General features: G+C 45.0%; 1 protein-coding gene across 4 annotated transcripts in view; it reads right to left on the bottom strand.

The window, feature by feature from the left end:
- Positions 1-13,388, bottom strand: part of IQSEC3 (IQ motif and Sec7 domain ArfGEF 3) — a 90,961-nt gene that overhangs the window by 45,703 nt on the left and 31,870 nt on the right. For all 4 annotated transcript variants that reach the window (XM_058852953.1, XM_058852952.1, XM_058852951.1 and 1 more), the window contains exon 2: positions 2,478-2,558. In XM_058852953.1, the coding sequence (XP_058708936.1) occupies positions 2,478-2,558 (81 nt within the window). The remainder of the gene's footprint in view (positions 1-2,477; positions 2,559-13,388) is intronic.

A 13,388-nucleotide genomic window follows, 5' to 3' on the forward strand; every position in this document is an offset into this window, starting at 1 on the left:
AAAGAGAGAATAAACCCGAGCTGGTCTATCAGAATTCACAGCAGCACCACTTGTGACTGGCTGTCCATTCGGTGGGACTCGGAAAAGCTGCACAGGGAGCCCCTGTGTACCAGGCTCTCCCACCAGGAGCCCTGATGAGCTTATTTAGGGACATGCTTGGCTCACCCAGGAGCTGATTGCCTATTCAGGCTGTCTGACCCACATATTTCAGTCTTGATTGACTTTTGTTCTGCCTTGATTCAATGGGGAACCTGTTCCTGATTTGAGCAAGGTGACAGACTCAGTAAATGATATGATGAGCTTCTCCTAGAAGCCTACTGAGCCATTCCAGAACACCATATGGGCATCAGCTTCATGCTGACTCTGTGTTTTTCCCTCTCTGACATACTTGTGCCTTCCTCATTGCATTGTGTATGTGGCTTTGGACATGAAGGAAGCCCATGGCTGACTGCAGGACCTGGCAGAGACTAGGAGATGTTTAATGGCAAGCATAAAGCTAAATAGTGAGTTTAATAACTCTCTGTGCCTGTTTCTCACCTTCAAATAGCCACAATGGCTTCAACCATCTTTATCTCTGCATAGAATATTGTGTCACACACAGACGGATTCAGGACTGCTGCTGGGGTCTAGAGGCATTAAAAATGGCAAGGACACAAGAAAGACTGAGGAAAAATATAAGGAATGAATGAGGCTTGCAGTGTGGGACAAGCTACCAAAGGCATCAGATGGATAGGCACAGACCAGTACAAGAAGCCCAGATGCAACATGCTACAGGGGCCATTGTCATTCATCCCCAGTTCAGGATTTCCTGGCTCAGACTCATCTTCGGATGCAACTTGCCAAAGCTGTTAAATTACTGAAACAGGTGATCACTCCTTCAATTTACCTGTCAAATCCCAGCAGAAGGAGGGCAGACAAACTTAGGCTCAAGGGATAGGCAGTGCCTTTGGGAGTCAGCAGGACAAAAGGATGGCCTGATAAATAACATGACAAAAGTGATCCTAGAGCTTCAGATTGTATGACTGACAGCCTTGTAGAATAAGAACACTCTAGAAACTAAGGGATCTGATCAGGAATTAGATGGAGGCTGGAACAAGAATGGGGCAGGATCAAGGATGAGGGTATAAAGATAGAACACTATGGCAAAACTGATCCCTAGTTCTAGACAAACTAGAGCACTTAAACAAAACTCTCTCACTCCAGAAATGTAAGGGAGAGGTGGCTTTCCCTACCACAGAAATCTCTGTGGCCTCCTCCTCTGCTGTCTCCTTTTCCTTGCCAGCATCTCCCCATCTGCCATGCCAGGGCTGTCATGCAAACTTTGGCAATGCCTGAAAGCCCTCAGCACAGACTGATCATGGGTGTTAACCCTTCCATCTTCATACACAAATGGGCAGGAGAGGTCTTGCTTCTTTACCCTGTCTCCAAGTGTGGCCAAATCCTACTTTTGAGCATACACGCCCACCCACCCCTGTTCTCTTCACACTTTTTCTCAGAAGGAAATCAGAAACCACAGTCTGCTCCAGTGAGTAGACCAAGAGAAATATAATTTTAAAAATGCAGTAGCCTCACTACTGCAATTCAGCTGCTCAGTTCTGTTCAGAGCCCTGCTAGTGACTCAAGCTTTTTACACGGGTGCCAAAGGTCAGATGCAAAAGTCTAGCAGTGTGATGAGAGAAATCTTTAAAGAGAAACCTCTTTGCTGTTGTCAGAAGGGTGACGAGGCCTGGAAGAACAGAGTAGGTCTCTAAGAGGTAAGGGTGGGAAGTTGTGAGAGGGGAAGGAGATGGCAAGAACAGAGGGACAAGGCCAAAGGTGCAAGCTAAATGCAGTATATGCATCTCAAGTACGTCTGAAGCTCTTTGGACCCCTTGGTCTTGGCACAGGCATCTTTCACTGATGAGGAAGAGCTGAGAACTGCTGCTGTCCCTACACCTGGCTGTACTGGATGCAAGCTGGTGATAGTTAATTGTACCTGCCTATAGCTGTTCTTCACTGGCAAGCTCACATTTGACACAGGTAAAAATACTCCCCCCACCCTGTCTCAAGGAGTGAGACAGAACCCTGAGTTTTTCAGGTGACTTTTGCTGTACTTTAAATGTTATGGGGTGTGCTTCCAGGAAGCTCATAGCGTGAGATAAATAATTTGAAGAGTGAAGCATGTGTGTGTCATACAGTAAGAAAAGATACAAGTATGAATGTGGGTCAATGAAAGTGGATGTTTGAAGATAGGCTGAGAAAACATTTTGTGTGCATGAGTGGAGGCCAGGGGGGTTTGCAGGCAATTACACAGTGGTACAAACAATAATCTCTGAGAGGGAAAAGAGAGGGACAGCAATGCTGGGAACATGGGATGTAGGGGAGGATGGAGGAGGATTGGCATGTGTAACATGTGAGTTTTGTCTGGAGCAGGAAGATTAGTGATGGATGATAAAGAAGTAGAAAAAATAAAGGTCTTGCTGGCAACCATTTCCCACCTTGGTGAGGAGTCTGGAGATGAAGGCTTCTGCTCTGCATCAGCTGCTGGGCAACAGAACTGGTGTAAAACAGTTTCATTCCTGTAAGAAAAAACAAACCACAGTGGGTCAGTGTTCACTTCAGTCAGCAGAAAGCTCAAGGGAGAATGCATTTTAAAACTGTTCCAAGGGGACAGTGACTCCCAGTTATACTGAAGGAGTAATCTAATTACATGAACATTTTTTACTCCAAGAGAGAATGGGGCTGCCAGTTCTATTCCCTTACCTCACCTGTTCTGTTGCTGATGTCAACTTGTGGAGAAGGGGGCAAAAGTGCACAAACCAGAAGTCTTCCTTCTAGCAGCATTTGTTCCACAATACCATACATTTAATGAAAACCAGTTTTGTCTGTCTTTAATTCTATGTCTTTTGGGTCAGAAACATGTCCTTAAATGTGTATGTTTCCTATACATTGCAAAGTAGTTGATTTTTTCTTATCAGTGGCTAAATTACCTCTTCAGACATTTCTTGTGAGACCTCCCTAGAGCACAGAAATGGCCTCAGCACATCACTACTGGGCATTACCAGGAACAGTAGTGGAAAACTGACAGGACAAGGACAAGTAGGGGGACTAAGACCATTACAAGAGAAAGAGATCATAGAAGAGAAAAGGAAAGCCCTAAGTAGTAACCAACTAGAGCAAAACAGGAAAACGAAACACTAAAATTGTGTTTATTAGCTAAGAAAGGGAAAAGAGTTAATCCAAAGTGAGAAATCCTAGTGTTAAAGAAATTTTAGACACTGGGCTCTTGTTTACCATTAGATAGGTTTATTGCAAGAAATCAATTCCAGTATTTGGTATCTTGAGCTTGATGCCTCAAAAAAGGGACCCCAAACAAAGAAATCCCTGAACAATTACACCCTTACAACATAAACTCCCCACACATCATGTGACAGTCTGGATCAACAGCATTACTGGGATCTGGGGTCTCCTTGTTCCTCATTGCTTTGGTGTTTTGTTACCAAGTGGTTGCCACCCGTTCCTCTTCATATCCTCCTTAAATCAATTTCAGTGGAGGTTTTGATCAGTTCTGTAGTCAGTGTGGCTTGGTTTGAAAGACAGTTGTCTGCCAAAGAAGGTGGGAGCCTCCCTTGGAATGGAGAATATGACCTCCTTCCATCTGAATTATTCTAACTTTGACCTTGAGGGGCTTTCAGCCAAAGACACGGGGAAAGGACTAACAGCAGTCCTTTCCTAGCGAGCACGTGTACAAGGTGGCGTGTGGCAGGGGTTCCATCCCCTCCCAGGCACACACACTCCATCCCCTCACACTCCAGCCCCTGACACTCCATCCCCTCACACTCCATCCCCTCACACTCCATCCCCTCACACTCCAGCCCCTCACACTCCATCCCCTCACACTCCAGCCCCTCACACTCCATCCCCTCACACTCCATCCCCTCCCAGGCACACCCAGCCCGGCAGCCCCTCACACTCCATCCCCTCACACTCCATCCCCTCACACTCCATCCCCTCACACTCCATCCCCTCCCAGGCACACCCAGCCCGGCAGCCCCTCACACTCCATCCCCTCACACTCCATCCCCTCCCAGGCACACCCAGCCCGGCAGCCCCTCACACTCCGGGCACTTCCCCCACGCTGCAGTTCCCGGCGCGGCCGCGGCGGGCGGGAAGGCGGGCAGTGCTCGGCGCCTGCAGGGGGCGCTGTCCCCGTGGCCCTCACGCTGTGAGGGCGGGCGGGCCGGATGGCGAGGACGGGCGGCAGCAGGAATTTCACAGCTGGAATGGCAGGGCAGGCTGAGCCGGGGCAGCAACCGAGAGGTAGCAGAAACTCAGCAGCTGTGGCAGGAGCCACGGTGTCCCACCACGTAGGTAGTGTGTGGCTACAGTGTACCAAAAAATCCAGAGCAGTGCTGCTCCCCTGGTGCAACTTCAGGCCATTTCCTCTGGTCTTGCCACCTGTTACTGGGGAGAAGTGACCAACCCTACCCGGCTACAACCTCCTTTCAGGGAGTTGTAGAGAGTGATAAGATCTCTCCTCAGCCTCCCTTTCTCAAGTGCCCTTAGCTGCTCCTCGTAAGACTTGTGCTTCAGAGCCTTCAACAATTCCAGAGCAGTGGTAGAAAAACTGCAGGGCTGGGCAGCTGCAGCCTGGCTCCTGAACATGGATGGGAGAGGTTCCCTTGGAGGGAAAAAGGGCTTGGGGTGCCAGGGTTTCCCCTGAGCGGGGGGTGAAGGGTCCTTTATTAATGAGGTATGGTGTTAATAAGGTCCCAGTGCGATGGCCACCCCCACAAGCAGAGCTCCACTTGCTGTAGGAGAAGGCAGCAGGAGCTGAAGCCCCGCAGTGGTGGTGAATTCTCCCCACAGGGACAGTAGCCTGATTCCCCTCCGATGCCGACAGTGAGAGAGAGAGAGACTGAGCAAGTGGTGGGATCGTATTTGAGTCTATATTCAAGCAAGCTCACACAAATACTCCAGCTCCTACATCCTATCACATTGCTCATTTACAAAGAATAATTTAGATTGAAAAAGACCCTTAAGATCATTGAGTCTGACCATTACCCAACACAGCCAAGCGCACCACTAAACCATGTCCCTAACCACCACATCTACATGTCTTTTAACTAACTTCAGGGATGGTGACTTCACCGCTTCCCTTGAAGGCCTGATCCAATGCCTGACCACCCCTTCAGCAAAGAAATTTTTCCTAATAACTAATCTAAACCTCCCCTGGTGCAACTTCAGGCCATTTCCTCTGGTCTTGCCACCTGTTACCAGGGAGAAGTGACCAACCCCATCTGGCTACTACCGCCTTTCAGGAAGTTGTAGAGAGTGATAAGGTCCCTCCTCAGCCTCCCTTTCTCCAGTGCCCTCAGATGCTCTTCATAAGACTTGTGCTTCAGAGCCTTCAGCCACTATAAACTAATAGAATCTTTAAAACAATAGACACCCCACATTTCAGCCACTTCTAATTCAAGCATTTACCTAAATGAACTACTCTGTTCTCTGCTTTTATTCAAACAGCAGATTCACAACTTCAATTCCTAATTGCACACAAAGAAAGCAAACAAGAGGGAGGGAAAACATAAGGAAAAAGAGGAAGGAACGAGGATGGACAAAAAACTGAGAAATAGAAACTTGTATATAGATGAAATGCCTTGCTAGTTAATTATCATGGTAGAAACACAAAGAAAAGTAAAAGGAAAACTGGGAAAGAAAGAGTGGTGTGAAGTTTCAGGACTTCAGGCTTATTCTGCTGTGGGCATTTTAAGAAAAAAACATCTCCCAGATCCTCATCAGAGTGGGCACACTCCGAGCACTGCAGCTGCAGTCAGCTCTTGACTTTTCTCACAATTGCTTATGTGTGCTCAACACCAGCATTGGTTGTTTTCTGCTGAAACCAGAGTTGTCTTGAACCTCTGAGATCCTAAGATCTCTGGAATAGTTGTGCCCCTTACTACTATCAGATGCTGAGCATGCTCAAAGGCAGAAATCTGCCTCCAGGCCATGACTCTCATGAAAAATCCACCAGGGAGGGGGTGAGGAGCAGATACTGCCTGCAAATGGGTATTCCAAGCCTATGCTGAAAGCTCTTCCTGTTACTTGAAGCAGGGAAGGGTATCTTATTCCTATTCAATCCAAATTCCCCAAATGCCCAGAAGTTGGAGTTCTAGGGCTGTTTGCTCTCTTCTTCTACAGCTTGCTTCTCCTCCTCTGTGCTCCTCAGGCATACACCTAAGGGACTGGGTTCCACCTTGTGACCACTCCTGTTCGTTTTCCTCTTTCTTTCCATCTCTTGATCCTGCACATATCTGATATTTTGCAAATCCACACCCTCACTTATGCATCATAGCACCCAGACAGGAGCAGGGAGGGGGTTAACCTGTGGAGGAAGATGACCCATTCCCACCTGAAGAGGTTGTGTGTTGTTATCAGGACAAAGCAGTTCTAATCTGAGTGCAAAAGACAAATGTCCTAGAGCCTCACTGCCACTTCAAAGCCTCAAGGAAGTGTTCCAGGAAAGCAACTGTCTTCCTAATGCTGTGAAGTCTTCAGGTAAGATGTTATTTTTGTTGCTGTGATTCAAGAGGTGCCTGTCAGGGTTGTAGTGTCTGGCGGCTACCCGGATTTTATCCCCCTGTAGTGTTGTCAGCCTTTGCAAGTTTGAGGTTTGAAGTGAGCCTTGAGATATTTAGTATCTGTCATAGGTCAGGGTAATACTTTCGATAGTGGTTTGTTGTTTTGTTGTTGATTTGTTTTGTTGTTTTTTTCCTTTCTATGCTGTCTTTGTGTTGTGTTTTAAAACAAATCTTACTTCATAAGCCAGAAAGGCTATATAACTTGAATGTGTGGCCTCTGAGGAGTTAAACCCTAGAAAGCATGAGTCTTGTTTTCACCTTTGAAAAACAGGGAGGGAAGCAGTGTAACTTCACTGTTACTTTGGGGTGTGAATCTGTAATTTTGTTTCTTTTTAAATACTTCTGGTAGGTGGCAATGGTCAACCAATTAAAAGGGTAGATTCAGGGCTTGCTTTTTTGCCTGCATTTTCCTGTACATCCTCTGCTTTGCGTTCCTCAAACCATTGCAGAGACTGAAATTAAGCACACACTATAGTAGGCAGATCAGGCAGGTGATTGTGGAGATAATTTTACCCCATCTGCTAGGATACTGCTGAACTGCTCTGTTTCCAATTTATTGCATTAAAAATAAACAAATTATTATCTCTTGGGCTGTACACTGATAAAAGCATGGAAGAGAAAACTAGGGAGAAGAAAAGGTGCTCTGGGTGAGTTGGATGGCACAAAAGGGGAAGGGGTTGAGGGAGAGGAGGAGGAGGAGGAGCCATGCTGGGGTAGTTGCTGCCAGCACTGTGAGACCAGTGTGTGGAGGGGCAGCAGAGGACAAGGGCAAGCACAGATGCAAAGGGAGGACTGAGAACAGCCTGAGCCTGTCAGTGCCTTGCTCCATCTAGCTGGGATGCACGCTCCGGAGGCAAGGATTTGACAGTCCAGACCTATCTTAAATGCAGAGATAGCTTGGCCCAGACGTTACCCATGCTGTCAATTGAAACATTAGCCCTCTCTCCTCTGAGAGAAAACAGCTGACTGAATTTTATTCAGTTGTCTTTAACATTGGTCCTGACAAGAGGTGTCCTGCAGCCAGCTGCCTGCAGCCTTGATAGGGGTATCTGTGAATGAACTGTCCAGCCACAGCAATCCCTGCTCTGTGATGAACTTTAGAGAGGCTTGTGCCAAACCTCCTGGCTAGCACAGCCTGTCTAGTCAGCTCAGGAGTTAGCTCTACCTTTTTGTCTTCTCAGAAAGTTGGACTGTGCAACAAAGGGGCTCCATGACTCATGCTGCCTTGGTCTTTCATTGATGGATCCCAAGGAGAAAAGCTTTTTTTTCTCTTAAAAATTGGTGCTGTAGAGGGAACAAAAACGGAGGTCCAAAAATTGAATTCTTCTGTAGCGTGCACATCACAGGGCCAAATGGAGCAAACATTCCTAAAATTCCCTTAATGCTTTATCTTCCCTCTAGACAAGTGCTTGGGGCTTTCTGCTCAGTGTTGCCCCATAAGCATCAGTGCCCACTAGTTTAGCACTGATGAGAGCTGTCTTGAAATAGAGATGCTCATCTGCTGAGAGCTGTGTTATGGTAAACAAACCTAATCTCCTTTTGTTCTCCTGCACTCCCACAAAAGCAAACCCCCAGCCCAGACAGCATATGGAAAATGCTGGTGCTCCCTGTTCTCCAGCAGTCAGCTTTAATTAAACATATATCCTGTGTGGCCTGTTCCCAGAGATAAAGAGCAGCTCTGTGTTTTTCTGCATGAATGATTTTGGACTACAAAAAATGCCAAAACAAGACAGAATGAAAATTGTTCTCACTACAAGTACACAGAGTGTGCTTCTCTCTACCTGGTGCAATTCCCCTGCATCCATCCCTCAGCTCCGCTCAGTTGTGTGGGACTGCTGGCATGCTCTGTAAATGAAGATCACTGGGTTCCCCAACTGCCAGTCCTTCCTAACCTCTGCATTCTGATCCTTGAGCCCTACTGGCCTCCATACCCAGCAGCCTTGCCCTTGGCCCAAGCACACAGCAGTGCTTAGAAATCTGACAGTGCTGAATCAAGTAATGTTATATCAGTAAATAACCAGTCCAACTCATGCAGCCCTTCTGGTTTCTCTTGAAAACTCCACTTTTTGAAGAAAAGCCAGAGGCTTTGACCAAAAGTCATTGTTTTTAGTGCTGGATATCTCAGCTTTCCTGGAGTCTTTTGCCACTTGTCTCTGTCTTGCCTTTTTTCGGATAGCTGCCAAGAGAACAGATGGAGTTGCAGAAAACCATGACCTAGGAGGGGAAGATTAAAGGCAGAAAGAGTCAAAAAAGAACTGAAGTCATCTCAGATGAAGTTTTACTAGCTGTTATGTTTTGTAAGATGAGCACTGGAGAACCAGAAACAGGAAGTACTTAGCAATGCTAAGTTAATGAAAGGCCAGTTGCAGTCCTCTGACTCCCCCAAAATGTAGCTCCATCTACCAATGTACAAATGTAGCTCTACCTACCAATGGAGCTGTGACACAACCTAGCTAAGGTGAGCTGCAGACCCGACTCCTTCTGTCGCCTCACCCTTGTGATAGATCTATTTTTGACTCCTGTCGACCTGGAACTGAGAGCTAAAGTGAGATCTCGAAAAGGCACTGTTTCCAAGAGTACTGTCTAACAACTTAGCTGCTTCTCCCCACTTCTTCAGTCTTCACTGCAGAATGCCACAATTTCTAACTGTCTCAATGACTCAGCTTAATTGTAGGACATTAGACTGGTGTTTTGGAGGCAGTTGAGTATGGGCAGGGTTCATATTGTAAGGAACCATACATGATTAAAAACAAATTCAAAGTGATTTCTGGAATTTAAGTTCATGAAGTTCCTGTAGATCTGATGGTCTCTTCATTGTTATGGGATACTGTTGATGGCAAGAATTTGTTAAGATTCAGAGAGGAACTGGATATTTTAAAGATTATCCTATTAGAGTACTTAATGCAGATCCTTCCCAAAGCAAATGGGTAGGACTCAAACTTAGCAGCATTAGAAAGTAAATAGCCATTTTTCACTCTTTCCTCTCAAACATATGATGTTGGCTATTTTAGAAAAACAGTTATATGAACCAGAACCACAAAAGTGACTGACTGAGAAAATTCTGTGTTGAGGGGCATGGGCCTTATTAACCAAGACACTGAAGTGTAGGAGTGCAACAAGCCTGAAACTATTGTTGCCTGGAAATAGAACAAACCTTCCCAATGTTTGAATGATAATATAAAATCAAACCTTTACTTGAAAGCCTTCAGGTACACAATATAGCCAAATTTGTACATGGTACAGTAGTTCTACAATTTTTGTAAGGTTAGTTGATTAGTATACCTATCATATATTGTCCAATTAGGAGAGTAGTTGGTAAGGAATACTTCCCTGGGTACTTCCCCTTTGCAATCAGTCCAGGGGCTTCTTTGTCCCACTTCATTTTGTCTTTCCAGATTCTGGCTGGAAAAGAGAACGTCCTTGTAATTGGTTCTCTTCTTGGAATAAGACTAAACATTATTTCAGGAATGTAGTTAGGAGGATAGCTTATTGTTCCGAAATGTAGGGGAAAAGGCTAGCAAAAGTAATAGGAGTTACAGCCATGTATTAGCAATCTGCAAATATATGAAAAATATAAAAAGCTGAAAATCTTTAGGCATCAGTATCATTTCATTTTACATTCCCAGCAACTACTACAATCTCAACCTGATTGTCACTGGGATTCAGGGATCAAGCATTTTCTTAATTTATTTCAGACCAGTGCCTGTCTAGCTCTGCCTATAACCCTCCACAGGCTCCCATATCTAGTTAATTGCATGACAAAAATGAAGATGTGTCTCAATGATGTCTAAATTCCAGCACACAGTCCTGCCTAGCAAAAGCAAACTGCTGAAAAAACCCCACTGTGCAGTGGCAGCACGATGGATGAACGTACAACATACACAAACATGCCCAGCCTTGCCAGGATGCACGGTAACTCCTCTTGCAGTCTACTTCAGTGCCTATCATTCTACAGCTCCTCAGAATTCTCAAAGCTGTTCTTCCTTCTTCTCTCCACCACACAAAGTCATGCTAGAAGGGAGGGAGAGGGAGGATCTTGCCAGGAGCATCTATTCTCTCTGCTTGCCTGCCAAAAATGAAAAATCAAATATGTTTTGTAGTCTGGAACTTGGCTTGCCTTGATCATCTCATGAGTGTTGGAGAAAATGTTTTCTTCCATGATGTTTTTCTATAAATTTGATTATTGAAAGATCAACACTCATCCTCTAAAACTTACCTAGCACCTGCTTAATCATCATCATCTTTTTTGGTACAGAAATTCATTTTAAGTTATCCATCCTTTGCACAGCTTTACTATAAAATTTTTATTTTAGTGCTTGGGCATGGGATGAAGATGGGATTCCCATTGCCAGAGTATTTACAGTTTCTCACTAGAGTATGTCAATTTTAGAGACCCTATAAAATATCTTAAATTGCCCTTGCTAGTATAAAATACCATATGCATACACTGCTGTTTGGAAAGTGACAATCCAATGTGACACTGACGCAAATGTGTGTCTCTGAGCTATTGTGGGGTTTTCAGAACAGCACAGCTTGGAAGGATAAGCACAAAGCACTGTGCTGGGGAAATGGAATTTCCTGTGTTGGAGGAAGAGGGTCTGAGCCAATGCTTCTGTGATCTGATCTTTTTTTGGTTAACTTGCTGGGTGACTACAACAGATATGTCAAATGTGCCATTCATTTATCACCATCTGCTTCTAGGGATGGGGAGGTTAATGCCATATCTTCCTGAACAGTTGGTTTCTCGGCTTACTTTAGTCCATATTAGTGGCAGGGATTTCTCTTGTTCATCTTCATTTTCACCTTGAAGAAATTCTTGGGGGGAAATATGGCATGACTGGCAGATGGGTGCATGGATTTCAGAAAGAATTTGTGGTGATTCGCACCAGTTTCAGTACAAAGAACATGACTGACAGGCAAATGCGTGTGGATGCGTACAAAGAGGGTCTGAGCATGTGGTGGTAGACCCTCTTAAATGTAAGCTGGTGGTTTTGGGCTTGGGATCAGAGTCAGCAATGTGTCTGGTAAACAGCAGGGCCTGTTTCCTCTGCCATGGACCTAAACACACGGTTTTCTCTTGGTGACAGGCTACTTGACATAAAGATGTTACTGTTAATACACTTGCTGCTGACAAGTCTATTTTGTTACCCAGAAACACTTGAAGGAAATCTCATCCATTTGTTAAATCTACCAGGTGTGGCTGGGCTAACTGCCAGGTTTTCCTACATGCTGGAAATGGACAAGAGTGGGAAAAGGAATGGGATGTGCTCAGGAATCAACTGCAGGGGGAGAGTCCATACTGGCTTCTGGGTCCAGTCTGACTGGTATGTCCTAGTAACAGCCAGAAGCAAAGTCTGGGGCCAGATTTTGGACCCACTTTCAGTATTTCTCATGCTAGCTAGGGCATTACTTTGTGCAGTTTTGTGGCTCTTGATGCTTCAGTTACGATGGGATGAAACAACTTAGTCAAGGTAAACTAGGGAAGATAAACTCACTCTCAGTTTATCTGTGGACTAATTCTGTTACAACCAGAGACAGTCTAGATGAGAGAAATTGCCCGTAGGAGGAAACTTAAGATCAAATACCTACTGTATAAAGTTGGATCCTTAAAGTAGTTAAATGTAATGTATTACATGCCCATGCAGTGCCTTCATAAAAAATAGAAGCTTGAAGGGATTTGGAAATAGTACTTAAATTGGATGGAACAAAATATTCCAATTTGGGACATTTGGATGGCCTGGGAAAAGCTAGCTAGCCCTCTGTAGAGGGGTAATCGTATCTCTGATGTTGCTGTGTTGGTGTCTCTTACAGAATTACTTGTTGACAAAACACTCTTTGGATTTGTGGGGGATGCTTCTCATGCTCCCCTACGTGCCCAGAGGAAGTGATTCACTCAGAAGTTTCTTTTCTTGCTATTCTTTCCAAAGGGACAGTAGGAACAGGGATGAGAGAGATGACAGTACTTGATAGTCAAGTTTCAGGAAAAAACTTCCTGGGGAGAAGAGAGTTTGTCATTAGCTACTAGAGGGATTGGGGTCTCCTGAAATACTGTTGAATCACATGTCAGTCGGGAGTCCACTCACTCCATTTAAATTGACATGGCTGTCTGCTAATTGGATTGGTGCCTGTAAGCACAAAAAGGAAGAGGCCAAAGTGGCCATGGGAGGAGGAAAAACTGTATATTGGATTGTGCAGTCCAGTGTGTACCTTCAGCCTTTTCAGATCCTCTGTCAGTGGTGGGAACAGTTGATGACTTTTTGTGCTACATTATTTTCTTTGGCTTGCTAACAGGCTGAGTAGTGGCAGGCAGGAAAAGCAGCTCCTGTACAAAAGAGCAGCCTGATATTCAGTGTGTGTGTGTGTGTGTGTGTGTGTGTGCCCATTTGCTCATATGGAGGGGATCCTCTGGTGACACACGCAGCACTCACTGCGGTGAGCAGAGGTTTCATAAGTTGTAGCCAAAACTATACTGCAGATATCACAACTAGGAAGCTGCTAAAAATCCAAAGCATGTGTGAGGGGGAGTTTGTGTAAATTCCTAAAATAATTTCAGTTAAATAATTACCATAAACAGAAACTATGTCCAATAATTTCTTAATATAAAGCTATTTTTCCAAGGTTACATGTGACCTTTTTCCAAGACAACATCCCTCACTTCCAGCTATCTTCACTATCACCATTTTTTTAAAGGCTATAATTACATGTCAGCAAATGCATGCTGATAGAGATATTCCTCAGTTTGAAACATCTTTCCATACCTCTTCTATT

The sequence above is a fragment of the Poecile atricapillus genome, chromosome 18, assembly GCF_030490865.1.
Source record: "Poecile atricapillus isolate bPoeAtr1 chromosome 18, bPoeAtr1.hap1, whole genome shotgun sequence".
Taxonomy (NCBI): Eukaryota; Metazoa; Chordata; class Aves; order Passeriformes; family Paridae; genus Poecile; species Poecile atricapillus.